Source organism: Microtus oregoni, unplaced genomic scaffold (assembly GCF_018167655.1).
Source record: "Microtus oregoni isolate MIOR12 unplaced genomic scaffold, Mior012 000103F_ref0000194, whole genome shotgun sequence".
Lineage (NCBI taxonomy): Eukaryota > Metazoa > Chordata > Mammalia > Rodentia > Cricetidae > Microtus > Microtus oregoni.
Window position 1 is genome coordinate 3,225,429 of NW_024544717.1, and position 27,912 is coordinate 3,253,340.

Sequence of the window (27,912 nt, forward strand, 5' to 3'; positions counted from 1 at the left end):
CCAAAACGATGTTTACCTTAAAGATCTATCATAAAATTATGCATTGTTTATTCTTCTAAAGGAAGCACCGGCTGTGTCATTGTTCTCTGGCTGGAGAGTAATTTATATAAGCCCTCTGGTTTATGTTGCACACAAGAAGGCTTAGGCAGATCTAATCTTTTATAAACCTGTTATGTTCTTGGGTTCGGCAGAATGTCCTAATTGTCACCATTAATTCCCCCTTTTTGTGGTCTCTTCTGTCAATAGACTATTGAGTGTTGGGGAAATTAAAGCCGGACCAGCAGCCAGCACACAGAGATAGACATTAAATCATTGCCTGCCTGCCTGCCTGCCTACTCATGATTAGTATCTGTGAAATAGCTGCTAAGCCGGGGGACAGGACTGGACATGATGCGTGCTGGCCTCCTTCTCAGGTTTCCATACTGTACAATCAGGTATGGGAGCGTTCCTTTCTCGAGGCAACAGGTGTGTTCTTGGAACAAAGTTCACCCCCCCCCTCCCCACACACACACTTTTGGCTCACGGGAGAGCTGGCAGCTGCAGGCTTAACTCTGATGACACAGGGCTCTGTGAGGGTGCAGACCTAAACTGCTCGTTCACATCATTAAAGCAACAGGCAGATGGGCTCCGGCTGCCTGCGCTTTTCTTTGTGTTACAGAGCTGGGCCCAAGTTTTCAGATGGCAAGCCTCTCTCTTTTATTGCCCCCTGGCTCTCGCTTCCCCCGTGTTTTCTCTTCTCCCTCTCCTCCTTTCCTTTTCTCTCCCCTGTGCTCTCCTTTCCTTCCCTTCTCCTGGGCACCTCTCTCCTCTCCAGTCCTCCCCTAGTCCCTCCCCGTTTCTCTTTTCAGTCTTCCCTTCTATTAAAAATAAGCACGGCACTTGTGAGACATTGCATATTCATTATCGAGAACGGATTTTCATTAGAGTCACTCTGTTTACAAGCTGATGAGTGGGGAGGGGAGAACCCTTCATTTAAATCCAATTATACTTACACCTCACTTTATTCACAAAGGAACTCAAAGGGACTGTTCGCCACGCAACGGGAGGGCTCACTCTGCAAAGCTGCCCTTTCCGAAAAACACAAACTCGAGTACTGATTTCTAAGCCTCCCTGTTTTCCGACTCAAGTGTCTACCGAGGGCTTCGTGAGATGCTATTAGCCAGAGATCAGATGTACTGTCCTACCCCAAAAACATAAAGTCAGCAACTGAAGGTCACAGGTCGGGAATCACCGAGACAGCATCACTCGAGAACTTCATACTGGGGACATGCGAATTTGGCTTCCACGTAGACTGTGCCAGCAAGTATGAGACACTCAACACTATCTCACAGTATATAAACCTTCATAGAAATAAAGACAACCAGATATCAAAGGGTCAGTGTAAAGACACCCGTGTGGCGTTCATTGTGAGTAAGGAACCGTGGAAGCGGCTGTCTCAAAATAGACTTCCCTGAACCGCAGATGGACCCAATCTTTCCCCTTTCCACCCATGAGTATTTCAAGAGAAACATTTAAGAACAGTGGGGGGCAACTGTGGCAGACAAATACACTGTGAGGTGACGTTACCAGATCCCCCAGCAAGACCAGTGCTGAGTGCTGAGTACACTATCAGCAGAGGAGGTTCCCTAATCTCAAAGGACTTTATTCAAGCATAGGATTTTTTTTAATTTTTTAATTTATTTATTAAAGATTTCTGCCTCCTCCCCGCGATTTCTGCCTCCTCCCCGCCACCGCCTCCCATTTCCACCCTCCCCCATCAAGTCCCCCTCCCTTGTCAGCCTGAAGAGCAATCAGGGTTCCCTGCCCTGTGGGAAGTCCAAGGACCACCCACCTCCATCCAGGTCTAGTAAGGTGAGCATAAGCATAGGATTTTCTATAAACCTACGTCAAAAGTGTCTTTGCCAGGATCATCTGATGGAGAGACACCTACAGGGACAAAGAGTTGGTTTTCTATCCTCCGAGACAGAGCCCTGAAAAGCAGCCCAATGCTTCACTTATCCTGAAGTTTCTAACTGGCCTGATTGGTGTTTTTGCTATGAATGTAAACGGTGACTAACTGCTGGGGAATAAAACTGTCTTTAGCTAGCAGATCAGACACACATCCTTAACGATCTCTTCTAACAGGAGTTTCCAGATTCTAGGATTTTTTTCCTTTCTCCCAGGCTGTACTTGGAAAAAAACAAGTCATTAGAAGACAACATAAGAAAATTGCATTTGTGTGTGTGTGTATGTGTGTGTGTGTGTATGTGTGTGTGTGTACATGTGTCTGTGTGTGGGTTAGAAAGGGGATCACAGTGGCAGAAGAGATATTAAGAACGTGGAGAGAGAGCAGTGGAATATTGTGACATAAGAGCAGAAAGTAGGGAAATCTGAGGAAGGGAGCCTGCTCGAGGCACGGGTTCCCGGAGGGGGACAGCAGGGGAGGGGCACAAACTGGAACACAGTGGAGTGGCGCACAGGTATGAAAATGTCACAATGAAACACACTACTTTGCATAATGACTTAAGAATGCAGTAAGAAAATGGGTTGGCGAGAAATGCCAGCTAGTAAAGGGCTGGCTTCACCAACACATTTGATCACTGGCACCCGTGTTAAAAACCAGCCATGTGCACAGTTGTAAACCCAGTGCTGGGAAAGGGGCGACAAGATGATCCCTGGGGCCTGCCTGCCCACCTACTCCACCCAGTAAGCATCAGGCCCCAGGGAGACCCTGTCTCAAAACCAAGGTGGATTTCACCCGAGGAAAGACACCCGGGATTGACCTCTGGCCCCACATACATGCACACACAGCTGCATTGTTGTAGTAAGGAGCGGCGGGGCTGCGTCCCCGGCACCCAGCCGCCCACATGGCTAGCTTTAGCTTATGCTCCGAAATAATTACACGGAAACTGTATTCTTTTAAACACTGCCTGACCCATTAGTTTCAGTTTCTTATTGGCTAGCTTTTACATATTGATCTAACCCATTTCTATTAATCTGTGTAGCCCAAGAGCTGGCTTACCAGGAATGATCTTAACCTGCGTCTGTCTGGAATGGGAGAATCATGGCGACTCCCTGACTCAGCTTCTTTCTCCCAGCACTGCATGTGCAGCCACACACTCATGAGCATGCACACACACGAGAATAAAACGGCGAGAGCACATTGCCATCTTAGCCATTTCTAGCCAAGCAATTCAGTGCCATTACACTCCTGCTGCCATGGGATTTCTAGGCTTTGGAAGTAGAAAGGTCACACCCATTAGACAACTCCTCATTGCCTCCCATCCCTGCCTCTGATGACCCCCATCCTAGTCTCTGTGTCTATCAGTTTGCCGCTCTGGATGCCTCATATAGATGGACTCATGCAGTGGACTCCTTTCTGTGTCTTGTTTATTTCCCTTAGCACCACGTCCTCAGTGTTCACCCATCTTACAGCACATACCAGGATTTTCTTTTCTGCACCTTTTACCTCTTGGCTGTTGTGGCTCACGCTGTTCTGAACTCGGGGGTACAAAGGTCACTTTGAAAGTCTGTTTGCATGGCTTTGGGGTTGGTGCTTGAATGAGAGCTCATACGTTTACTCCGCTGCCAATCCATTTTCTCTGACGGGCACGCCATTTTCCCTTCCCACAAACAGAACCCGGGGGTTCCGATTTCACCACCTCCGTGCCCACACTTTCTATTTTCTGATGACAGAAACATCCCAACAGGTGTTAGTAATAGCCTCAGTCTGACCCTGGGGAAAAAGGGTGCCTGAGTCAATTCTGCTGGGGGAGCTTTTTGTAAAGTGACAGGAATTCACGCTAATCCCTGTGTTCAGTGCCCTCTGTAGCTTCCTGTCACACCAAGCATACACGGAAGTCCTTCACTGTGACTAACAGGTCCTATCCGGCTCTGGTTCCAAGCTACCTCTCTCCCTAATTCACCTTCCCCAGCAGCTGTTTGCCTTGCTGGGAACGGCATGTTCCAGCATCCTCAGGGGTTTGCTCTAACCCTCCCCTCTATCTGGACCACCCTGCTCCATAACCACCCCTCCCGCTCCCTCTCTCTACTAAGATCTCTGCTCAAATGTCACCTCCTGAGATACGGTTCCTAAACCAACAACCCCAATTTCAAAACTTTCCACATCATTGTCTATTCCCTTAATTTTTAGGTCATACCTATAATACCTCAGTTGGTTGTATAGTTATGCATGTCTTTTGTTTCCCAAAGGTAAAAAGTTACGAGGTGGGGGTGGGGCAGGACTCTCTTGTCTCATTCATCCCTGAACTCCTGGCTTCTAGAACAGTGCTCACAGACGCTTGACTTGGTAGACTCTTGTAGGGCAGATATGTAAATGACTGCACAAGTGAAGGGAAAAGTAACCACAGAGACATTGTGACGCCATCGGGATCGTCTGGGGGTTAAGGAAATACTCACATGCGTCTCTACATCCCCAGCAAGGACTCTGCTGTTCCTTAAGAACTCAGCCACCATACTGTTCACCAGCTTGTCAAAGGCTTCCACAGACGGTGCCACGCCTGCCGAAGAGAATGGCTCCATTACTCCCGGGTGGTCTCGTGGAAAGCTGGGACTGGCTTGCCACAGGTCGAATATCCTCACTGCTACACTTCCTCAGCCTGGCATTCCTCCACACGCCCCGTGTTTACTGAGGACAATCATTTCTGCCCAATTTCCTCAGCATCATTCATTCTCTCCCGTGACCATTACCTTGATTATCAGCTCAAGTGGACTTAGGACCACCAAACAGACACACCTCCATGTGTGTCCGTGAGGGAGCTTCCAGAGACGGTTAACTGTAAGATGCCCCTACATGTGATGGCACGGCTGGTGTCCTGCACTGACGGAAGAGGAGACAGCCAGTTTCATCTCTCTGCTTCCTGACTGTGGCTGCCACGTGACCACTGCCTCCTGCTCCTGCCACTAAGACTTCGTGGCATGATGGGCTGTGGCTCAAACTATGAGTTCAAACAAGTCCTTAATTTGGTTTTTATTAGGCATTTTGTTCCATCGATGAGAAAAGTAACAGATGCGTCCCCAAGCCCAGCAAGATGAGCAGGGGCATCTCTATGTTATATATAAGGGAACAGGAGTCCTGACAGCAGGCGACTGGTCAAAGGCACAGATCAAACAAAAGGTAGATGCCCAAACTGAGCTGACCCAAGTTCCTCGAAGTCACTGCTTCTGCCTCCATAGCCTCCCAGATACAATACCAACCTAGAGAGTTACCCAGAGTCCCCAGGAATTCAGAGGACAAGTGAACTCTGGGAAAGAGGGGAAACAGAGCTAAAACCACTAATTCTCTTCCTTCTTTACTTCCCAGGGGGAGAACGCATGGGCAGAGAGTCAGTGAGTTTCCTCAGGGATTGATCTGTACAGAGCATGGTGAGCCAATGCGCTGCGCAAGCTGGAGGGGCAGCAGTCCAACGAGCAAGCTCGGTTCCCTCTCTGCTCTTCAATTAACTGAAAGAAAACCTAAAATCCTGACTTTCTGTCCTTAATATTGATAAATTTATCCTTGTAGTTTATTAAAACCCAAACCAAAGCCCCTTTTATTTTTCAACTAAGTCATCCCTGCTCACAAAACTAAGAGAGAGACTTCTTTCCCTTTTTATCCCAATTGTCCATTTCCACACACAAGGAGGGGTTGGAGTGGGGTGAGGACAGTGACTGACAGCCCCCCACATCTCAGGCCAAACAACTCAGCAGCCCCTTGAACGGGAGTTATCCTGTAACCCAGTTTGTCATTGAGGGAGGTGTGAGAGGTCTCTGTGGATATTTAAAGGGGGAGAAAATTCCAGAAACATGAGGGATGCTGCTGCCTAGCAAAAGGTAAAATGATGAAAGAGAATATGTTTCCAGTCCCCTTTCATCCCTGGACTCTGTTCACACCTCCTCCGGGCAGCCATTAATGATCTGTTTCTCCCCCACACTGTATCCTTTGAGCGTCGTCTCTTAATCAAAGCATCTCCCACTCTGAATAGTTACGGAGGCAGAGCAGAGATGCTGGAGGGATGAGGACCGTGTATAATTCATCTGAGTGCTCCTGCATCCAGGACCATGCTCATCACAGGGCAGGGACACAAACGCATTTCTCCAGCTGTGGAGCTGAAACTACCCAGGAAAACAAAACAGAAAACAACAACAACAAAAAAACCCCCAAACACCAAACTTATCATAAACAAAAGTTCTTGATGTTTGGATGGTATGTGTTTGTAGTGGCCTGTGTTCCTGTGTCCTTTCTCTAAATTTCCTTTGAAGTGTAAAAGAAATAGCTTTATTTAATATAGGACATAATAGAGCAATGTAGGATAATAATACAGTACCTATATTTTTTGGGGAACCCAATTAATTAGTAAATATTTTACACAATCCTCCTGCCTCAGTATCCCAAGTGCTGGAGTTCTGGGTATGTACCCCAGGTGCTGGGATTCTGGGTGTGTTCCCTAGGTATTGGGGTTCTGGGTGTGTACCTCAGGTGCTGGGATTGTGGGTGTGTTCTCTAGGTATTGGGGTTCTGGGTATGTGCCCCAGGTGCTGTGGTTCTGGGTGTGTACCCCAGGTATTGGGGTTCTGGGTTTGTATCCCAGGTGTTGGGGTTCTAGGTGTGTACCCCAGGTGCTGGGATTTTGGGTGTGTACCCCAGGTATTGGGGTTCTGGGTGTGTACCCCAGGTGCTGGAGTTCTGGGAGTGTACCCCAGGTATTGCGGTTCTGGGTGTGTACCCCAGGTGCTGGAGTTCTGGGTGTGAACCCCAGGTATTGGGGTTCTGGGTATGTATCCCAGGTGTTGGGGTTCTGGGTGTGTACCCCAGGTATTGAGGTTCTAGGTGTGTACTCCAGGCACTGAGATTCTGGGTGTGTACCCCAGGTGCTAGGATTCTAGGTGTGCACCCCCACAGCTGGGTAAGAGGCTGCTTCAGAGTTTCGGATCACCAGATCTGGCTAAGAGGAAGAAATGACATTACTTCAGATTGAATAAAATGTTTTAGGAACAGGTACCATTCAGATGCCTCCCTAATTACCCCACTTTAAGTAAAATAAACTGTTGGTTAAGTTTTCCAGGAGACCTTTGCTTCAATAACTGATTAGAAATAATTTGTTGTATCAGAAAATATTTGTCTAAATGTCAAATAATTGAATTTTGTGCCCTCCGATTTTATTTAGCCTATCAAATTCTCGGGACATTTCTTTCTCCTTTGCCTGTATAGGTGCATGTGATGTGTACATATGCACACAGGCTTGGACGTGTGTGTGTGCACATGGGATGTGTACATATGCGCACAGGCTTGGACGTGTGTGTGCACATGGGATGTGTACATATGTGTACAGGCTTGGAAGTGTGTGGGTGCGCATGTGATGTGTACATATGCGCACAGGCTTGGACATGTGTGTGTGCACATGGGATGTGTACATACGCGTACAGGCTTGGACGTGTGTGGGTGTGCATGCATGTGCGTTTGCATTTAGAGGTATGAAGTTGATGTGTCTTCCTCAGTCACTGTCCACCATCTGAGTTGAGGCAGGATCCTTGCTGAACCCAGAGCTCAGAGATTCCCTGGATTCCCCATTTCTGCGTCTAGTGCTAGGATTATAGTCCCAGCTTTTAAATGGGTTCTGAGGATCTGAATCCATTTGACCCACTGAGCCATCTTCCCACACCCACCCCCCATTTTTTTTTTTAAATAAAAGAAATAATTTAGTTTTGTCTGCTACCTTTTTGAATGTGTGAGGGTCAAAGTTTGGGCTTTCCCTCTTTATTTAGATGCCCATTATCTCCTGGATTGTAACTTTATTTTATTTAGACACCTGTTATCTCCTGGATTGTAACTTCATTTTGTGCACTTACAGGCTTTTTATTGAAGGTCAGAGCCCTTAAGGAAATGTCTGCAGCCACTTAGTGTCAAGGACAAAGTGAAACAAAGTTGGAAAGTCATTGCCATAGAAATGAGGCTTATGAGGTCCAGATACCAACTGAAAGGGCTTAAGATAAAACTACAGGCACATCTTAGGTGTGTGTGTGTGTGTGTGTGTGTGTGTGTGTGTGCAGATCAAGAACAGAACTGCAAATTCAATACAGATCACCCTGTTAAATTTTAATTTCAGATGAGCAATGAGTAGATTTTTAATACATTTATATGCTACACAGTATTTGAGAAACATTGATACAAAAAAGTTTCTCCATTTGAAATTCAAATTTAATGGGTATCCTCCCTTTTTACTTCTTAAACTACAATCTTACTCAAAAAGGAAACTGAAAAATTATTGTAGATAACTTGAAGTTTGCTATATGGGTTATCTGGTATTTACTGTCACCTCTCCAACCCTAAAGCTGTCCTCAGCACTTGTTCCCATTTCAAAAGGACTATTAGCTAGGAAAGGTCAGAGGTCAGGTCACGTGGTGTGGGCATGGACTTGTTCCATTTTTGGCTTAACCTGGGACAAGATGTAGCCAAAGCTGCAGTGCCCATAATGTCCTTAAAGTGAAAACTCACAGCACTTTAATCCTTTTCAGTTTGTATTCTAACTGAACATGCTTATTCTAGCTTTGATAATTACTTCAATAATATAGTTACACATTAAAACAAAATAATAATGCCTCTTTGGTTGCGGATTACATTCTTCAGAAGCACAGATCTTGACCATTTTTGTGGATTAAGGGTTGAAACTTTCAGAGTTTGCTTTTTAAGGTGGCGCATAAAATCTGCATGTATTGGTGGGAGAAGGAGAATGTAACCCTTCACGTTCTTTCCCACGGATCACTCCCAGGATGGAAGGCAGGATTAAGTGACCCACAAAGAGACCAGTAATGACATCAGGCTATGGCCCTACCTCCATTGACACCATTAACTTCTCCACAGTCTCCAGGAGGCCCACGTGAACCTGCAGACAGCTGCTCCAGCCGGCTGACCGCGCATTCCAGTCTCTCCATCAGTCCCAGCATGTCTGCCATTCTAGAAGGACATGGGCAGAGAGATTGTGTGAGATACTGAGGATCAGCAAACTGACATCATCCCACTGAACCGTGAGAGAGAAGATAAACACCACTCAGAATGGCTTTCGCTACCTCCCTGTCATGAAATCCTCCGAAACTTAAAAAAAAAAAAAAAGCTTATTCAAAACGAAAATTATATTGGGCTTGTTTTCTACTCAGTTCAAAGATATTTATTTATAATTTATTTGCAAGGATCTCTCTATGTAGCCCTGGTTGTCCTGAAACTTGCAATGTAGACCAGGCAGACCTTGAACTCAGAGAGATCCAATTTCCTCTTCTTCCCCAGTGCTGGGATTAAAGGTATGTGCTACCATGCCTGGGATGATTTTTTTTAAAACATGGTAAAAAACCTAAGACACATATATTACCCAGCTTTCTATTATCTCCAGCTGTCTGCCTATATGCTTCCAATGTTGTGGCCTGACACCATTTTTGTACAGCACTTACCTAAAAGCCAAAAACACACAACCCCAAATTAACACCACAAATGCTTACTAGGCTAAGCGGTGGGAACACATTTTAACTAGTACTAGTAATTCTGTTAAAGTGTGATTACATAGGCAACTCCAAACCCACTGATGATCCTTGTTCACCTAATTGTGTGAAACGTGAGTTTATAGACTTGGGTATTATTTAGCAAGCGAGGAAATACCATCACCTCCTGGTATTAATTATTGTCAGTTTGTTTCAGTGTTTCCGCTGTGAAATTATCTTAAATTATAATGATTCTGAATTGCAGAGGTTTTAGTTTAAAGGAATAAAGGTGGCTGTTTTCCTTGTGGAGGCTACTGATTACTTTCAGATGCACGTTAGTCTTCAGTGGGCTGGTTTTTAGAGACTGGATCTTACGTTATCCACTATTCTGGCTGGAGTAGAGAGGGAAGCTGACTGAGGCATCAGGGACGAGAGTGGGACTGTACATCCATCCTTTTCTGTTTCCAAACACACATTTGACTGAGTCCATAGGTAACATTACTAGTTCTAGACTTCCCACCCTGAACATCTAAATTCAATGAAGTGAGTGGTGTCTATGAGCTATATCTCTAGACACTTACTTATGACAGCCTTTGGTAAAAGTCAGTCCACTGCCCCAAAGAGAAGAAAACATGCTTGCTTTAGCCACGGTCTATGGTTCCTTCCACGTGTATGAAATTTCCAACTTTTCATTCTGAGCAAAGGAGAGGCAGAATGCTTCTGAATCACAGACACAGCTACCCTGGAGCATGGGTGAGCTGTGTCACTTATGTTATGGGATGCGTGAATACATCAGATTTCCCCCAGAAGCCAGGAGAGAAAAGCCCTGCATTTTCAGCTTAAATACGACACTCACAGACCGCCCTAGATTCCAAAAGCAAGGTTAACTACATCTAACCATGTGCCCAGCTCTGTACGTCAGCATTCAAATATCAGTAGCCAGAGAGGGAGGCAGAACTCATGGTCTATTTTGGAAACCCATCGCTCTGGAAGCTGCCAGCAGCAGCTCTCTCAAAATATGGAGCAGGACTCGCTGCACAGCTGAATCCAGCATCTAATCCCAAGGGGCTGCAAAATTAGAAGTTTCTCAGCTATTCTTTTCCTCTTCACGTCAGAGCTTCTGATGCTGTTGCAATTGGAGGGGGAAAAGGAAGGAGAGGTTTAACTGAATCCTTTACATAATCTTCTTGCAGGGGAACTGGGTATCTCATAGGTGGGCGAAGGCCATTTGGGAATGATCAAAGCCCCTTAAATCTTTTAATAGTTGCCCATCTGGTCAGTTATCTTGGTTCCCTGTTAGTCAAACTTGCCAAATGTTACCACCCTGGACCTAGTCTATGATAGCAGGGAAAAGCATCTGCTCTGCTACCCGGGTCCCCAAACCACCTCTGGCTCTCCCGGATCGGGGCAAGCTGTTTTGGGAGAGCCTGTTACATTTCACACTTGAGACTGCCTTCCCAGCCTGCGGCTTAATCAGACTCCTCAACCGGTTCCAGACTCAAGCTATCTAGTAGTGAGTGTCACCCATGTTGAAAGACAACAGGACTCAGCGTATCAGCTGCAGGCTGAGGCAGATTGCTGTGGAATGTGGTCTAAAAGCCACTCAGAGGCCACTTCGTGTAGAAACACCAAGTCATGTCACAGCTTCTAAGGACACCTCCAGCTTTACAATCCTGAAGCAGTGTGTTAGAGACACTCGACAACAGACAGGAGAAAGTATACACCAGGATCTGAGGTAGCCATGCAGCCCACGCAAATTTTCTCACTCTGTCTACATTTGACCTCAGCTGCTATCCAGACCATCAATAATAAACAAAAAAAAATGGCTATCGATTCTCCACATTCCAGTCTATTTGCCCTGGCATTTCAACATGCTCTTAGCTGACTTTGGACAGGAGCAGGGAATTAAAGGGGTTGGGGAAAGGCCCAGAGTTGCCACAGCAAATGGAACAGCAGGGTCTGGTGAGGAATAGGTCTGAGCAAGGGAGTCAGACATGAGAGTTATGTTAGGAGGCCAGTGGAACAGGGTGAGGGGCGAGTTAGCTAGATGACAGACAGTTTAAGGATCAGAAGTGTTCAGAACAGGAAGCCAAATCTCCCACTAAAGAATCAGGAGTCTGGCTCAGACGGTGTAGCTCAAGCATGGCTCGACAAAATTCTGGCCATCCTGTTCATGAAGAAGGCGTCCTATAGGTTACTCTCTACTGCCTATAGCACATCAGACCAGGGAGGGAGGGTTAGCCAAAGGAGAAAGTGTTACATTCTGACATTTCATGTTTTTAAAGTTGGTTTGTTTACTATATCAATTTGTATGGATGTTTTGTCTGTCTGTGTGTCTATGCACCATGAGCACGCCTGATGCCCACAGAGGTCAGGAGACAGCACTGGATTCTCTCGGATGGGAGTTACAGACAACCGTGAGCTGCTGTGTGGGTGCTGGGAATCGAACCGAGGTCCTCTGGAAGAGCAGCCAGTGCTCTTAGCTCTGAACCATCATTCCAGTCACCTGAAGATTTGTTTTAGGAAACTGTATTTGAGGGTAATTTTCTTTCTTAAAAATAAAAACAAAACAGTCTCGATATGTAGGCTTGGCTGGCCTGGAACTCTTCATGTAGAGTAGGCTGGTCTTGAACTAACTCTGTAGCCAAGGCTGACCTTGATCAGCTGATATTTCACCTCCTGAAATTATTCCAGATCCACACTGCTTTGCCCATACTCAACATTGATCTTTAATTCTCTGTAAGTTAATTTTTTAAGTATCTCTTGAGATGAATTACAATGGAAAACCCATCTTGGTGCGTTATTATTTTTCTTATTTAAACTTTCCCTTCTCTTTTTCCCTCCCATGCTATTCTTTCTCCTTTCAGTTGACCTAGCACAGTTACAGGACACAGTATGGGGACTCAGGATTGTGTACGACTGAATCAGGACTGTGTTAGCCTTTCTAGCCACTTACACAGCAAGTCATCACTCTGTGTGCTTGGGTCTTCAAGCTCCCCTCTTAGTTCTTCAGGAACTATATACAAGAGGTTGTGGTAAGGTACAGTTAATATACTGTGTTAGGGTTTCTATTGCTGCAACGAAACACCATGACCAAAAAGCAAGTTGGGGAGGAAAGGGTTTATTTGGCTTATACTTCCACATTACTGTTCATTTCTGAAGGAAGTCAGGACAGGAACTCAAACAGGGGAGGAGCCTGTAGGCAGGAGCTGATGCAGAAGCCATGAAAGGGTGTTGCTTACTGGCTTGCTCCTCATGGCTTGCTCGACCTGTTTTCTTGTAGAACCCAGGACCACAAACCCAGGGGTGACCCCACCCACAATGGGTTGGGCCCTTTCTCATTGGTCACTAATTGAGAAAATGCTTTATAGCTGGATCTCATGGAGGCATTTCCTCAACTAGGGCTCCTTCCTCTCTGATGACTCTAGCTTGTGTCAAGTGAACACACAAAACCAGCCAGCACAACTGGCCCCTTGTCAGCCTGACACACAGATACATCATTATTAAAGCCATAGTCCTTCCTTTCTTATTCATCCCCAAGACCTGATGTCAAAAACACAAATAACTTTAAAAGTCCCACGGTCTTTACGAATTCAAACACATTGAAATTTCAGTCCCTTTAAAATAACCAACCTCTTTGAAATTCAAAGTCTTTTGAAATTCAAAGTCTCTCAACTGTGGGCTCCAGTAAAATATTTTCTTACTTCAATAGGGAAGTATCGGGGCACAGTTACAATCAAATCAAAGCAAAACCGAATTCCAGCTGTCCAATGTCTGGGATTCACTCACAATCTTCTGGGTTCCTCCAAAAGACCTGAGTCATTTCCCCAGCTCTGCCCTCGCAGCACACACAGCTTGTATTCTAGGCTCCAGCCGGCTCCACTCCACAGCTGCTGCTGCTCTTGGTGGTCATCCCATGTCCTGACATCTCCAAAATGCTGGGGTTTTCTGCTGCAACCGGGCTGTACTTTCACCAATAGCCTCTCACAGGCTCTCTTCATAGTGCTGAGCCTCAACTTCTTTGCATGACCCCTTCAGTCCTGGGCCTTCAACTGTCATTGAGGCTGCACCTTCACCAATGGCCTCCCCTGGCCTCTCACAGCGCTAAGATTCAGCTGCTCTCCATGACCCCTTCATGACTTCAAAACCAGTACCACTTGGGTGATACTTACACATTACCAAGTCTGACTGCCATCCCAAGGTACAACCTTGGCCACCTCTGGAACACAGCTTCTCTGTGCTCTCAGGAAACAAATCCCAGAGGATTTCACCTCAGTGACACTGGTCTCTTCCTAATCACCACTAATTTCCTAGCTCCAGCAGCCAGCATCAAGCATCCTGGAAGAGCAAAATTTCACCTCAGCAGTTCCGGTATCTTGTTAATCACAGCTGATTCTTCAGCCCCAGCTAACCAGAACCACAGACTCTTAATTCAAAATAACAAATGGCCCTTGATAGCATCTTTAAACTTCCTTCTGAAACTTCATTTTATCCTTTCCACTGCTCTCAACATTCTTATCTTCCACGGTCCCACAGAAATCGTAACACTCTTCTAGCCCAAAGTTCCAAAGTCCTCCTACAATCCTCCCCTAAACATGTTCAGGTCTGTCCCAGCAATACCCCACTATACTGGTACCAAGTTATCTTAGTTTCTATTGCTGGGATGAAACACCATGATCAAAATGCAAGTTGGGGAGGAGAGGGTTTATTTGGCTTCAGCAGTAATGCTCATCACTGAAAAAAGTCAAGACAGCAACTCAAACAGTGCAGGATCCTGGAGGCAGGAGTTGATGCCAAAGCCATGGAGAGGCGCTGCTTACTGGCTTTCTCAGTCTGCTTTCGTATAGAACCCAGGACCACCAGCCCAGGAATGGTACCAACCACCATTGGCTGGACCTTGCCCATGGATCACTAAATGAGAAAATGCCTTACAGACAGTTCTCATGGAGGCATTCCCTCAACTGAGACACCTTCCTTTCTGGTGATTCTAGCTTGTGTTGATACACGAAACCAGCCAGTACAAATACTCAGTCTTATTCCTCTTTATACACGTTGGAAGCCATTAGCCAACCACTCTCTTTCTCTTCCCCCACCCTTCCTAGCTTTCAGTCACCACTGTTCTGCTCTTTCCTGTCTTGAAATCAGTATTTTTAGCTTCCATATAGGTCTGAGAACATGGGGTTTTGTTTTTGGGGTGTCTGGCTTATCTCCCTTGATATAATTTCTTCCTACCATTGGCACAGACTATGGGATGGGATTTTATTCCTTTAACGGCTGAATAATACTGAATACACGCCTTCTCCTCAATTTCTTTATTCATGCACCTATAAATATATGCCTTCACTGACTCCATATCTTGCCTCATTTTCTTTCTGTAAAGTTTAATTTTTGCCTTTATCAAGGTGGGATGGACCCAGACTCAAAAAGGTATCATGCGATACTGTGTAATATTTAGATCTGGTTAAACTTATCTACATCCTCAAATACTTATTTCTTCATGGCAAAAACATTGCCCATTTTTCTTTGTCCACCTTTTTGTAAAACACAGCGTGAAATTCTTACAAAAACACAATAGCTTCCTGCTCATAGCTTTTCATTTTGAGAGATAATTACTTTCAATTGCTGTAGCCATTTCTTTGGACAATTACCTTTTCATCTCCAAGTAATATGATTTCATCTCTATGCCTTGTCCGGTTTTCTTCCATTTTAAGGCATTATCCATTGAGTTCCACCAGTGCACAGTGCACACGGGCATGCTAAATGTATCCATCTATCTATTTATTTGAGTTAGGGTCTCATTATATAGCCCAGGCTTGCCTGACATTCACAACAGAGTCCAAGATGGCTTCCAATTCACAATCTTCCTGTCCCTGCTTCCTTAGTACTGGGATTACAGTGTGCCCAGACCTCTGAGCCTACACCGTTCTTTGTGTTCGTCTTTGTAAGAGGGTTGCTGTAATTCACAGAGTCACATCTAGTAGTAAGGTCCACTGTCAGTATTTGCTGGCAGGTCTGGTTTCCTAAACCTATTGTTAACAGCGAAGGGCCATTGGCCCACTTGGGCACGTGGCTCTGGCAGGCCTTGTCCGTCGCCCCCGTTCCCTCTGCCTTGCTAAAAACCATTAAATTACATTCCTGAAACTAGCTCCCTAAGGTCTACTCTTTTATTTGGCCAATCCCTCCTCCCAAGGCTGACTACCAAGGTCTAGCTATGAAAGCATTAAAGTCCAGCAATCAAAAGCCCCCCTTAGCTCACCTAATGAGCAGGCCCAGTTAGAATTAAACACTGCATCCTAACAGAGGGTTTCCCCTTGAACCTTTTTAAACGTTTATTTTCCTGTGTGTTATGCCTTCTCCTCTCTATTCAGAGGCAGTCCTTTGTCTCTCCAGGACAAATATCCCTTCCCCTTCTCCCTTGCTCCTTTCCGCTTCTCTCTCTTCCTCTATCTCCTGTCTCTGTCCCTTATCCCTGCCCTCTGTCCCACTGGGACAAATAAATCTCCTTTGTGCTGAGACCTTGGTTTTGGGGTGTCTTGAGCCAACTTTGAGGTTCCTTGCAAAAACAGCCTCTTGCTTCCCCCCCTCTTTTATTTTTTCTTTCTCACCCTGTTTCTTTTTTTCCTTTTTCTTTTGAGACAAGAGTCTTGTTATGTAGCACAGGCTAGCCTCAAACTTGTAATTCTCCTCCTCGGTCTCCTGAGAACTGAGATTATAAGTGTGTGCCAACACGCCTGGTCCAACCCTAGCCGCTCTTTTGGCTCTTCTTCCAGTTGGCTCTTCTCTCCAGTCAACAGAGGCTAGCACAATGGAAAATCTCTAAGTGCTTCCTATACCCTTAGAGAAGGGTGGCTCCTTCTCTCATCTAAATGGTTGTCCTGCAGGCATGCTGTTGATCTGGGACCAGGCCTCTGGTGTCACCTTCTTCTCTGAAGTTCCCTTCTTTATTCTTATTCTGTATGGTATCTTTGTGTCTGATTTTACAAATAAAAGGAAAAACTGGGTTTCAAAGATTTCCTGTAACCAGTGTGTGTTAGCCCACAGACTGCAATTGCAACAATAAAGACACCTAGAATAAAGGAGTATTTCCTGTGAAAGTGTGTGCTCTCCCACAGACTGTACTGCAGTAGCAGAGACCTGGAATAAAGAAATGTTTCCTAACAGAAAAGATGACCAGCACCGCCGTTTTCACTCACGGACTCTTCTGCAAAGCCCTTCCTCAATGTACCGGGACGTTTGCCCCTGATATGGTTGGGTTCTCTGTCCACAGTGTAGTCTGCATACAACACGCAAAAGGAATGAGTGTCTGTGCTCTTTCCATAACAGACTCCCACGAAAGGAGGGTCCCATGCACTTTTGAGAATTTCACAGAGTCTCCATGTTTGTGCTCACGTTCAGCTGGGGAAAGAACACAGAGACCTGGAGTTTGGAGTCATGCACCCCATCCTCTAGCTCTTGTTAGTTGAGGGACTACAATGGTTAACCTTTACTGTGGATTCAATGGATTTAGAATCACCCAGGAGACATAGTTCTAGACAAGTCCATGAGGGAGTTTCCGGAGAGGCTTAACTGAGCAGAGATGACTCACCCTGATGTGGGTGGTGCAACGGGCTGAGTCCCAGACTCAATGAAAAGGAGGGACATGTTCTGAGAGCCAGAGGTCCCTGCTTCCTGGCCCGCTCAGGTGTGAGGGAGCCGCCTCACACTCCTGCAGCCGAGCCACCCCCATTGCGGCAAACCATATTCTCTCACACCACGAGCCAAACAAACCCTTCCTCCTGTAAGTGATTCCTGTTGGTTTGTCATACAGCAATGAGAAAAGAAACTAAAATGGAGCTCTGGGGAAAGTGCTTAACTTTGCTTGGCTATGTCACTCCCAGAAAGAGTCATAGAAAGACTGAGAGACAGGCTGGCCAAGATATCAAAGACAGTCCTCGTCCCAGTGGCAAGAGGTCCATTTGGATGTAAAGGGGTCACTGGGAAAATCTGGCCAGTGGAAAGGATTTTTAAAAAATATTGCATTCTTTCTTGTTCCTTTACTTATTCTTCCAATATTTCTTCCATCCAAGTTCTAACAAGGCCTGGTTCTGCTTAGCTCAGAGAGCGGACAAGGTCAGAGACGTCTTCAGAGTGGTATGGCTGTAGATGACTTCAACATTTAAAAAAAGCTCTAGCCTTATTTATTTTATTTTAGACATATGACCCTTTGCTTGCAGGTATGTATGTGCACTACGTGTGTATCCAGTGCCCACACAGGTCAGCTGAGGTTGTCAGACCTCCCCCAAGCGAAATCACAGACGATTGTGAGCTGTCATGTGGGTGCTGGGAACAAACCCCAGTCCTCTAAAAGAGCAGCAACTGCTTTAAACTACTAAGTCATCTCTCTAGTCCCTTCTTCCAATATTTCTAACCAAGATTTTCTCTATCGATCTCTGTTGATTACCATAAAATGAAAGGCATGGTATGTAATCAGATTGGTTTTCTTTGTTGTTTTTCAAGGCAGGGTTTCTCTATATAGCTTTGCTGTCCTGGAACTCACTCCATAGACCAGGCTTGCCTCAATTGCACAGAGAGTCACCTGCCTCTGCCTCCTGAGTGCTAGGATGAAAGGTGTGCACCACCACCGCCCATCATTGTAATTAAATTTTTAATCACATATTTTTTACAATGACTGTCACAGGGACTGGGGAGATGGCTGAGGAGGTAAAGCCCACACCTAGCAAACAAGAGGAGCTGAGTTAGGTCCCTAAACCTACACACACACACACAAAAAAGGTGTAGTGGCATACACTTGTAATTCCAGCTCTAGAGAGGTGGAGCCATGTTGATACCTGGGGCGCTTTGGTTAGACAGTCCTACGTGAGAAGTTACAGACCATGAGAGAATTTGTCTCAATAATATAATGGGTGACATCTGAGGAATGCCACTAGAGGTTGTCCTCTGGCCTCCAAATGCACCTGCACACATGTGTATCTGCGCACAGGAACACACACACACACACACACACGCGCGCGCGCGCATGCACACACGCACGCACGTGCACCCCGCAAAGAATTCAAGCAATCTCTGTAGAACACTTTTGGAAAAGCATCACTCATCCCCTGAGTTCACGTCAATCTTTCCCCGCTCAGTGGAGCAGGGCCTGTTGAGCCTTCCCCTCACTCACTCCCACCAGTGTAAGAACAGCTCTTGCAGCTGCTCTGAACACTGGCACCCCATGGCAGCACACAAACAGTGTAAGAATACTGGCTGATTTGTCCGGGTTATATCCTCACAGCTGTAAGACATCTTGTCCAATGACAGTGCTCCCTGTGCTGTCTCTTCCCTTAGCACATGCCCACCCTGTCTCCCAAAGGGTCCAGGCAGGATGCTCTGCATGAGTTGCGGCCGATCTCACTTTCCCTCCATCCTCCTCCCACTGAGTCCAGCGCGGTGCCATACACCTAGAGAGGTCTATAAATATTTTTGATTGACTAATGAATTGGCTTCCACTCACTGCCTTTTCCCTTACTGCCTACTCACTGGCACGGCCCCAGATCGAGCTGGAAGCCAGATTTTCACAGGAGAAATTTCCATTTAAGAGTGGGTGCTAGATTAGTCTTTCCTGTTTGGGACCACAGTGGCTTTCAGGATCAAAAGTATGCGCTTGCTCTCGCCAAAGGCAAGCCCAGCTTCCTTCATAGCTCCTTTATTATTATTATTATTTATGATTTCAATATATATACTTTGATATTGCTTCCATGTCAATAGAAGAGAGTGAGGTCTTTAGGGCTTCCTGACAGCCAGTTCAAAGGTCCCATTCCTAGATCAAGGATGGAGAAGCAACTGTGGTGCAGATTCTCTGGTGACACAAACTCTCTCTCTCTCTGTTTCTCTCTCTCTCTCTCTCTCTCTCTCTCTCTCTCTCTCTCCCTCTGCATGACCAGGTGTCATGCAGAATGCAGGGGCTAGGGTCAACCTCAGGTGTCATTCCTCAGAAGATGCAGACTTTATTTTTGTGTGTGTTGTGGGTGTGTGGTTCTGTGTGTCCATGCAGTTTAAGAAGAGAGAGGAAGTGACCAGGTGCCCTGCTCTATCCTTCTTCATTTTATTCCCTTGTGACATGGTGCTAGGCTGGCAGTCAGCAAAGGGCAGCAGTCTCCACCCACCCCATTTCCAAACCTCCACAGTGCTGAGGTTATAGGTTTGCATGGCCACGCCCATCTCTTAACGTGAGAGCTAGGGATTTGAACCAAAGTCCTCAAGCTTGCCTAGCAAGCATTCTGGCTCACTGAGCTATCCACTTAACTTCTACATTACATATCTTTGACAGGGTCTCTAACTTGACCTAGAGCTCATGGATTGGGCTGGACTGGCTGACCAGCAATTCTCAGGGATACGCCTGTCTCCACCTCCCAACACTGCGGTCGATTACAAACACACACCACCCGGTCCAGATTTACTCCATGGGTTCTGAGGACTGAACTTGGGTCTCACACTGGAACAGCAAGCACAGTACAGGCCAAGTCACCTCCTCTGTCCCAAGTGATTCCTTGAAGCTTATTCACATCCATAGGATTCTGTGTGCATGAGCCTAAGAGTAAACCAGAGATAGACTGGAAGTGGGAGGATGTTGCAGGCTTCCAAACCTTTCTCCTGATGACGCTTGGGTGACGGACTGACTTACAAAACGGTCCTCTGCAAAGATAAAGTCACAGTGGACAAACTTCTCTATGGGTACGCAAGAATTTAGAAACATCTGTGCAACTACCAAACCACTTCTGTCTTAGCTGAATTTTCTTAGGCACGAGTCCATCAGTGACTTTCTCTCCTACCAGTCACTGAGGGAAGTCATCCTGAGATCCATTGTTAATTGATTCCCCCACCATCATTGTATTTACTCAATCATGCCTGCTGGGCCAACAAAAACATTAGCTTTATTTTTGTTGTTCCCAGACTCCACTCTCTGCTAGGTTATATCTAGAAACACGAGTCTGAAATATCTTCCGTAGTGAGCAGTCTTAGGGGGAGGAAGTCAGGCAGTCTCACCAAGAGATGATGTTCATGTCACCACGGAGCCCACCTTTGTATTTTTCACTTCCTCTCCTGGATCTTGCTTTTCAACAAACAACAAACTTCAGTGTAGCACAAATTCTAATTGCTCTTAATAATAAAAGCTTGGAGTCAGGTATAGGGGTTAATGCTGAAGGATCAGAGAAGCAGAGCAGCCAGCCACTAGAATTCTTACCTCTACCAATGCTCAGACTGAAGGGGCGATCCTGTCTCTATGAATCCGCAGATTGCATGCTCAGACTGAATCCTCAGACTGCATCTGAGCTCCTGTTTTCTCCTGCCTTCTATCCCTCTCTCTGCCCAACCATCTCACTCCTGTCTCCACCTCCCTGGGATTAAAGGCATGGAATGCCAAGTGCTGGGATCACCTTTGTGTGAGCTTTGTTTCTCTCTTAGACAGATTCAGTCTTGTGTAGCCCAGGGTGACCTTGAACTCACAGAGGTCTGTCTGCCTCTGTCTCCAGAGTGCTGGGATGGATTAAAGGTGTTTGCCACCACTGCCTGGCCTATGTGGCTAACTAGTGGCTCATCTCTGCACTTTGACCTTCAGGCAAGTTTTATTTGTCAGATTAAAAACAAAGAATCACTGCACAGCAGCCACCACTAAGTTTGGGTCCTAAATGTCATATGGAAAATTATGTCACAGGCTTGGTTCCCCAGCCTATGGTACTAATGGAAGGTAGACACTTGAAGAGGTGGGGCTGAGTGGAAGGAAGTTGAAGGGATGCTGGGCTTGGTCCCTTCCTGTTTCTTTTCTTTTTGGTATCTATGGGCTCATTCTTGTCACAAAGCATCATTCTACCACAGGTCTGAAGCAGGAAGGCCAAATGACCATGGACTTCCTTCCACTTGCAGTCTTCCAGGGTTCTACATCCCCCTTAGGGTACTGACATCATGCTTTCTCCAAATCCGGAGCAGAGCACAGAAAAACAGAGTACATACAGCGATTAGCTCACCAGTTCATGTTCCCTCCATGGGACAGGTTCAGCGCCTGCCTCCACCAAACCAACTCCCATTCGTTTTTTAGAGTAAGTTATTTTTTTTTTTTTTTTAAAGGAGTGGGACCTAATCTTTATTTACAATACACTGTAGGATACGAAATTCCACATAGAAATAAGAAACGCAGAAGACAGCTTCATATAGTATGTACAGTTTACAACTGTTCAAGTATAGTTTTTGTAAAAAGTGCTACAATAACAAACCACATTTAAAAAGAGTTCTTAGAGAAAACAGTAAGACAAATTTATGAGAAACACAGCACATAGCTAACAACTTTGTGCCTCAGCTGGACATTAGAAGTTAAAAGTCCCAGGAGCCCCATCCTGAACTTGAAAGGCAAAGCCTTCAGAGGTAGCTTCTGGCACCACGTTTTGATCTTCCTCTTCCTCCACTGAGAAATACTTCTCAATCAAGCTCAATGAGGCTTTGTATACAGACTCATTTTCATGGCTCTGTAGTGCTTCAATTTTGTCCAAGCCCCCACACTCTTCAATCATCATACTGAGTTTCTCTGTCTCACCTAGTTTCTCAGCAGCCTGAAAGATATTTGAAATGGCATCAAGAATAACCAAAATAATTTTGGTATCTTTTGCACTTAAGAGGTTCGTCAAAGGTTCTATTATGCCACAATGAACAAGATACACAATCTGTTCAACTGTCCCACCACTGGTGTAGTTGGTTACAGCCCACACAGCTTCCTTCTGTGTCTTAAAGTCGGCCTTAGAGAGGACACCAACAAGAAATGGGACTAAGCCATGATTCACAACTTGCTGTATCTGGTCCTGGCGTCCTGCTGTGATATTTGACATTGTCCACGTGGCTTCCTTTTGAATGTTAGTTTTGGGGTTTGTCAGCAGGCTGGGAAAGACTGCAAGTGCTCCTGCATCTATCACAATTTGAGTCTGTTCGTCTGTCCCAGTGACAATATTCCCTATGGCTCTCAGTGCAGGAGTCACAATTGGCAATTCAGTAGCTCCCAGAAGCTTCACAAGTTGGGGCACAACTCCTGTCTTCACAACCATTTCAATACGCTCGTTTGGGCCATCAGTCAAATAGGAGATAGCCCAGCAGGAATCTGCTAACACTTCTGGATCATTGTGATGTAGCAGACGAACTAAAGTAGGAAGAATCTGCTCAACTGCATCTAAGGGGGGTGCAGGATTCTTGTTTCGACAAAGGTTTGAGAGTGTCCAGGTAAGATTACGCAGGTAACCGCATGCCAAGGAAGACAGGTCAGGAATTGCAAGAAGTGCCAACAGTGGGTCAACTGCACCATATTTGATAACTAGGTCTCGGAAAACTGAACCATCACCTGCAATGTTTCCAAGAGCCCACACAGCTTGCTCGCTGATGTGAGCATGGGGGGATGCCAAGAGAGAGATGAATGCTGGGATAGCACCTCCATCCACCACGGCCTTGGTCTGTTCAGATGTTCCAGACGCAATGTTAGTAAGCGCCCAAGCAGATTCAAACTGAATGGGACTACAATCAGTTTTGCCCAAGAAGGACACAAATTTGGGGATCAAACCAGCCCGGATAATGTTGTCTATAGAAGGCTGTTTTTCCCTAGAAAGCAGTTTCCGAGCAGCTTGAGTAGCTTGGAGCTGGCTTTCCAAATTGGTGCTGTTTATGCCTTTAACAATGTCCTCAACAGACCAATTTACAGTACCCTGATTGTTGCGGTTTTCCTGCAAGGGAGAAGTAGCATCATCAGGGAATGAGCTGACGTTCCTCCTTTTCAGCATCTGGTCATCTTTCTTCGCTTTCCTCAGTTCCACATTAACTTCTATTCGGCGGCGCCGCATTTCTGTACTGTCTTTTCCCTTGTTCTTGAATCTGTTAAGCCGGGCAGCTGGTGAATTAGCATTCTCGTTGGTCGACATATTTGCAGGAATAAGGGAGTAAGCTAGAAGACAAGGGAAGGCTGCACAGCGGGCTCAGGCGTCCACGAAAGGCGGTGTGGGGCTCGGAGACTACAAAGTCGACGGCCCTCGAAACGTCCACTGCTCCTCAGCCCTCAGACTTTGTGCCTAGAGTAAGTTATTTTTTGAACTGGGACCTGCGCCTATAGACAGCTAGGGCTTGTCATGTGATACAGTGGAAAACACATTATGAGAATCAGAGAACCTTGAGACACAGCCCCTTCAGTGGCAACCCACATATCTATGAGAATCTGATGGATGACTAACTTGAGTCTCAGTTTCCCTATTTCCAATGAATGAATTCAGCTCTTCGTCACCATTCACTGGCTTGAGAACACCGCGTGGGAATGCATTCTGAGCTGTCTTCTGTGCTGGCTGCTATTTTTCATCTCACAGCTTTGTCCTGAGAATAACCCAGACTTGGGAAACTATACTGCAGCAGGATGAAAAGCTAAAAATTCCAAGAGAAATCCAATATTCCTGGCAGAAGAACAGGAGAGTATAGGGAGGAACCACAGAGAGTAGAGAGCTGAGGGGAACACCCCGACTCACCCTTGAGTTGTGAATATGGGGGGCAAACCCCAAATCCTTGAGAACCGAACTATTACAAACCTCTGCTAGAGTAAAAATACCAATCCTTAAATAGTGCACACATGGGACACAGGGGCTTTGAAAGCAGAGGTGATGCCGGACCCACCGTCCATTGCATGCAACACAGAGCCAACGGGCTGGTAAAGTCAAGCAAAACCAATAAGCCAAATGACAACAGCCAAAAACATTTCCCAAGGGACCCAGGGTCTCACAAAGCAAAACCTAAAATGTTCAAGTTTCAAATCAAAATGGTTTGGCATGCAAGGGACTAGAAGAAACACACTCAACCCTGAGAAAACTTGACTCGCAAATGTCAACCACAAGGGGACACAGATGTTGGAATTTCCAGAGACATTTGTAGCAGCTGTCTGAACTGTGCTTGAGATGAAGCTAATAGTCCAGAAACAACTGGAAAACAGGAGTTTTTAATGGAGTCATAGAAACTGTAAGAAAATTATAGAACTGAGTAAACTACAACAACAAAGGACCAAAAAGTACACTGGGCAGGCTTGACGACAGAAGGGAGACGGCTGAGGAAGGTGCCTCCAACTTGATACAAGATTTAATCTGAAGAATACAAAGAAAAAAACACTCAAGAAAAAAAATGGAGTCTGAGAGGCCTATAAGGGCCGCACCAACGGTCTCATATTAGCATCCCTGGAGCCCCTAAGTGGAGAAAGAGACTGAGGTAGAAATCCTATTTAATGAAAAAATAACATCCTGGCATGGTGGTTCACACCTCTAATTACAGAACTTGGAAAGCAAACTGACGCAGAAGGTCAGCCATTATTTTGAGGCTACCATGAGTTACATGGTGAGTTCCTAAGAAGCCTGGACAGCAGAGTCTCAAACAGGAAAAGTAAAAAAAGAAAAAAGAAAAGGAAGGAAAGGAAAGGAAAAGAGAAAGAAAAAGAGAGAGATACAATAACTAAATATTTCACAAATTTAGAATGGAAGACTTATATTTATAGATTCAAACAATGATGACTAACACACACACACACACACACACACACACGAGTCCCTCCAAAGGAGAAAAAAATAAAGATGAACAAATGAAAAAATAATTGCCAAGATAGAAAGCAGGGAAGTAAGGAAGTGTGACAGGCTAGGATGAACCCTCTTTGAGAGGCGCAATAAACACTAAGACTGTTAGTAATGTTCTCGCTAAACCAGCAGCACCAGAGGTTAATCAGTACATGGGTTCAGTTCAGTGAAGGGTGTTGTCACGGAAACACACCCGATGAAACCATCATTAAAGATTAAAACCAGGCTCCTCTTCAGCACTCACAACTTTCATCTGTGACTTTGCAATATTTCATTTTCGTTTTGAAGTTATGTTTCAGTTCCGTTTGTCCTGCAGGAGACTGTTTTGATTTTTTTTATGTTCTGCTTTAATATCTTTGGTTACCCCCACCATTCCTTTTTTTTTTTGTATAAAAAATAGTGGTGTAAAGGGATGGAGTGATGGTTCAGAACGTGTTCTTCCAGAGGACCTGGGTTCGGTTCCTGGCACTCACACAGCAGCTCACAAACACTGGTAATGCCAACCTCAGAGGATCTGACGCTCTCTTCTGACCTCTTTGGACACTGCATGCAGGTGGTGTGCAGATGCATGCCAGAAGATGACCACACACTACATACAGGTGGTGTGCAGATGCATGCAGACACATGCTGGCAGATGACCACACACGCATGCAGGTGTGTGCAGACACATGCCGGCAGATACCCATACACATGAAAAGAAAAAAAGCTATGAAACTAAAATTTACAAAAAGAACTCTTTTGCCATCATTGTTGCTATTAACATTCCTATAACCCAACTTCTTAAAAAAAAACCCACAAAACACAAGCACTACAAATTTTGACAAATAATTACTAAACAGAAGTCAGAAGCATTTTATTAGAAATCCACCTTTTTTGATCAGTTTTATTATTTCATGAACGTGGATAAGTACACCTATTATTAAAGTGGGGAAGCAGCAATTTTGTTTTGTTTTACATCACTGTAATGCTTAAATAAAGAGATGGGGATGGATGAAAAATGCTGTCACAGAAATGTCACTCAAAACCTCCCCAGGAGACACGAGAAGCATGGCACTGTGGTAAAACATCAAAAATATTTGAATCATCAGTGTCAGGGGAAATAGAGGCTTGTAAATCTAGCGAGAGCCATAACTATGCATCCATCTTGGTTATTTCAGCCACTCACCAATTTTTATTAGGTTATTTTAACTCTCTGTGGATAAAGAAGTTAACTTGTGAAATAAAAGAGTAGAACACATAATTATTAATTATAGACATGCAAAAAACAAATAAATCTGCAGCACTTTTTCCCATGGATGTTCCAGTGACCTCCCCTTCCTATGGAAGATGCAAATTTAATATCACTAAACAAATTCATTCTTGCATTATAAACCATGTCCTATGAACCCCACGGAAGGTATTTCTGGTTATTTCATAAGCTTAGAAGTGTTCAATATGGCGGTTCTATTCTTCTCAAGCACACCCTTTGACCTCAGTGTACAGTTTGGCTAGACTGTACCCTGGCATCAGTATTACTTAAAGTGGTTTTATTTTCCCACATCGATTGATTAGGTTGGGAGCCATATCATACTTGTGGAACAGAACAATCGGCAGGAGTTGGTTCTCCCTCATTATGTGGATTCCAAGTATTGAGCTCATCACACTTGGTAGCAAATGCCTTTATCCACTGATGGGCCACTTTGCCTTCATCGTTTTTGAATGAAGTCTTCCAGAAGACAAATCTCTGGAAATGTCTGTGAGGGAGTTTCCAGACTGGGTTAAGCGAGGAAACAGACTCACCCTAAGTGTGGCTGGCACCACCGAGGAGGCTGAGGTCTCAGACTGAATAACAGAGCTGAGCACCAACATCAAGCTCTCCCTCGTCAATGTGACCATCCTGTTCCTCCCAACACGCCAACCCCACCACGATAGATTGTACTCTCAAACTGTGATCTAAATAAAACCTTTTCTTAAGTTGTATTATTTGGGTCTTTTGTTATAGTAATGAGACAGGTAAATAATACAGCGGTTTTCTTGGTGTGGCCCTGTTTGACTGATTCTTGTTGTTAGAGGGGGAAAAAAAAGAATAAATCTCATAAGAACTAGAGAGTCGCTGGGCAGTGGTGGTGCACGCCTTTAATCCCAGCACAACTTGGGAGGCAGAGGCAGGTGGATCTCTGTGAGTTTGAAGCCAGCCTGGTCTACAGAGCAAGTTCCAGGACAGGCTCCAAAGCTACACTGAAAAACTCTAAGAAAACCAAAATTAATAAATAAATAAATTAGTTAATTAGTAGAACCAGAGAGTCCACTGTGAATAGAAACCAGAGAACAAGACAGGAAATCGGGATGCCATCCCAAGTATAGATCCTTTGAAATGTGCACTCACGGCTTAGATGATGCTTCTGTTCAGTGGTACTCATTCTTGGCCTCGTGACAGCTGTCACTCAAAACAACAAACAAATGTCCAGCGAATCCCGGAGTTCTCTGGATTTCCACATGTTATGACACAAAGTAACAGGGGTTATTTTCTCTCCATATTAACAGAGATCTTGAAAGTCCCACTGTTTGATTATGGTGTGGACTTTAATTGGAGCAGCTGGAGGCCAACAGGACCCTCAGTGTTTCCCTGACTTATCCAGCCATCAGGCACAGATGGAATCTTAAAAAACTAAGTCATTGCTCTCCTTCTCTACTTGCTTGAGAGGTCAGCAAGAAGCCAGGACTGTTAGACAGATGTCTGGTTACTAGCTAGGCTAGATGAACATGGACACCTATTCGTGATAACGAAGGACTCCCTTTCGGGATTCCACAGTTCCTATGCAATATTGAAAAGGGAAAAAAACTTATCAAATAATTTCTTAGTGAAAGAAACCATGCT

General features: G+C 45.2%; 2 protein-coding genes across 4 annotated transcripts in view; both read right to left on the reverse strand.

Annotated features, from left to right (window-relative positions):
- Positions 1-27,912, reverse strand: part of LOC121443245 (adenylyl cyclase-associated protein 2) — a 141,533-nt gene that overhangs the window by 107,438 nt on the left and 6,183 nt on the right. For 2 of the 3 annotated variants that reach the window (XM_041644927.1, XM_041644928.1), the window contains 2 exons: positions 8,811-8,932; positions 4,399-4,502 (listed from right to left, as the gene is read on the reverse strand). In XM_041644927.1, the coding sequence (XP_041500861.1) occupies positions 4,399-4,502; positions 8,811-8,931 (225 nt within the window). In that variant the 5' untranslated portion in view covers position 8,932. The remainder of the gene's footprint in view (positions 1-4,398; positions 4,503-8,810; positions 8,933-27,912) is intronic. The other variant, XM_041644929.1, reaches the window with a different exon arrangement.
- On the reverse strand, positions 21,533-23,520 carry LOC121443244 (importin subunit alpha-1-like). Its single transcript, XM_041644926.1, has one exon. It carries the CDS (start codon positions 23,376-23,378, stop codon positions 21,789-21,791), a length of 1,590 nt encoding a protein of 529 aa, XP_041500860.1. The 5' UTR covers positions 23,379-23,520; the 3' UTR covers positions 21,533-21,788.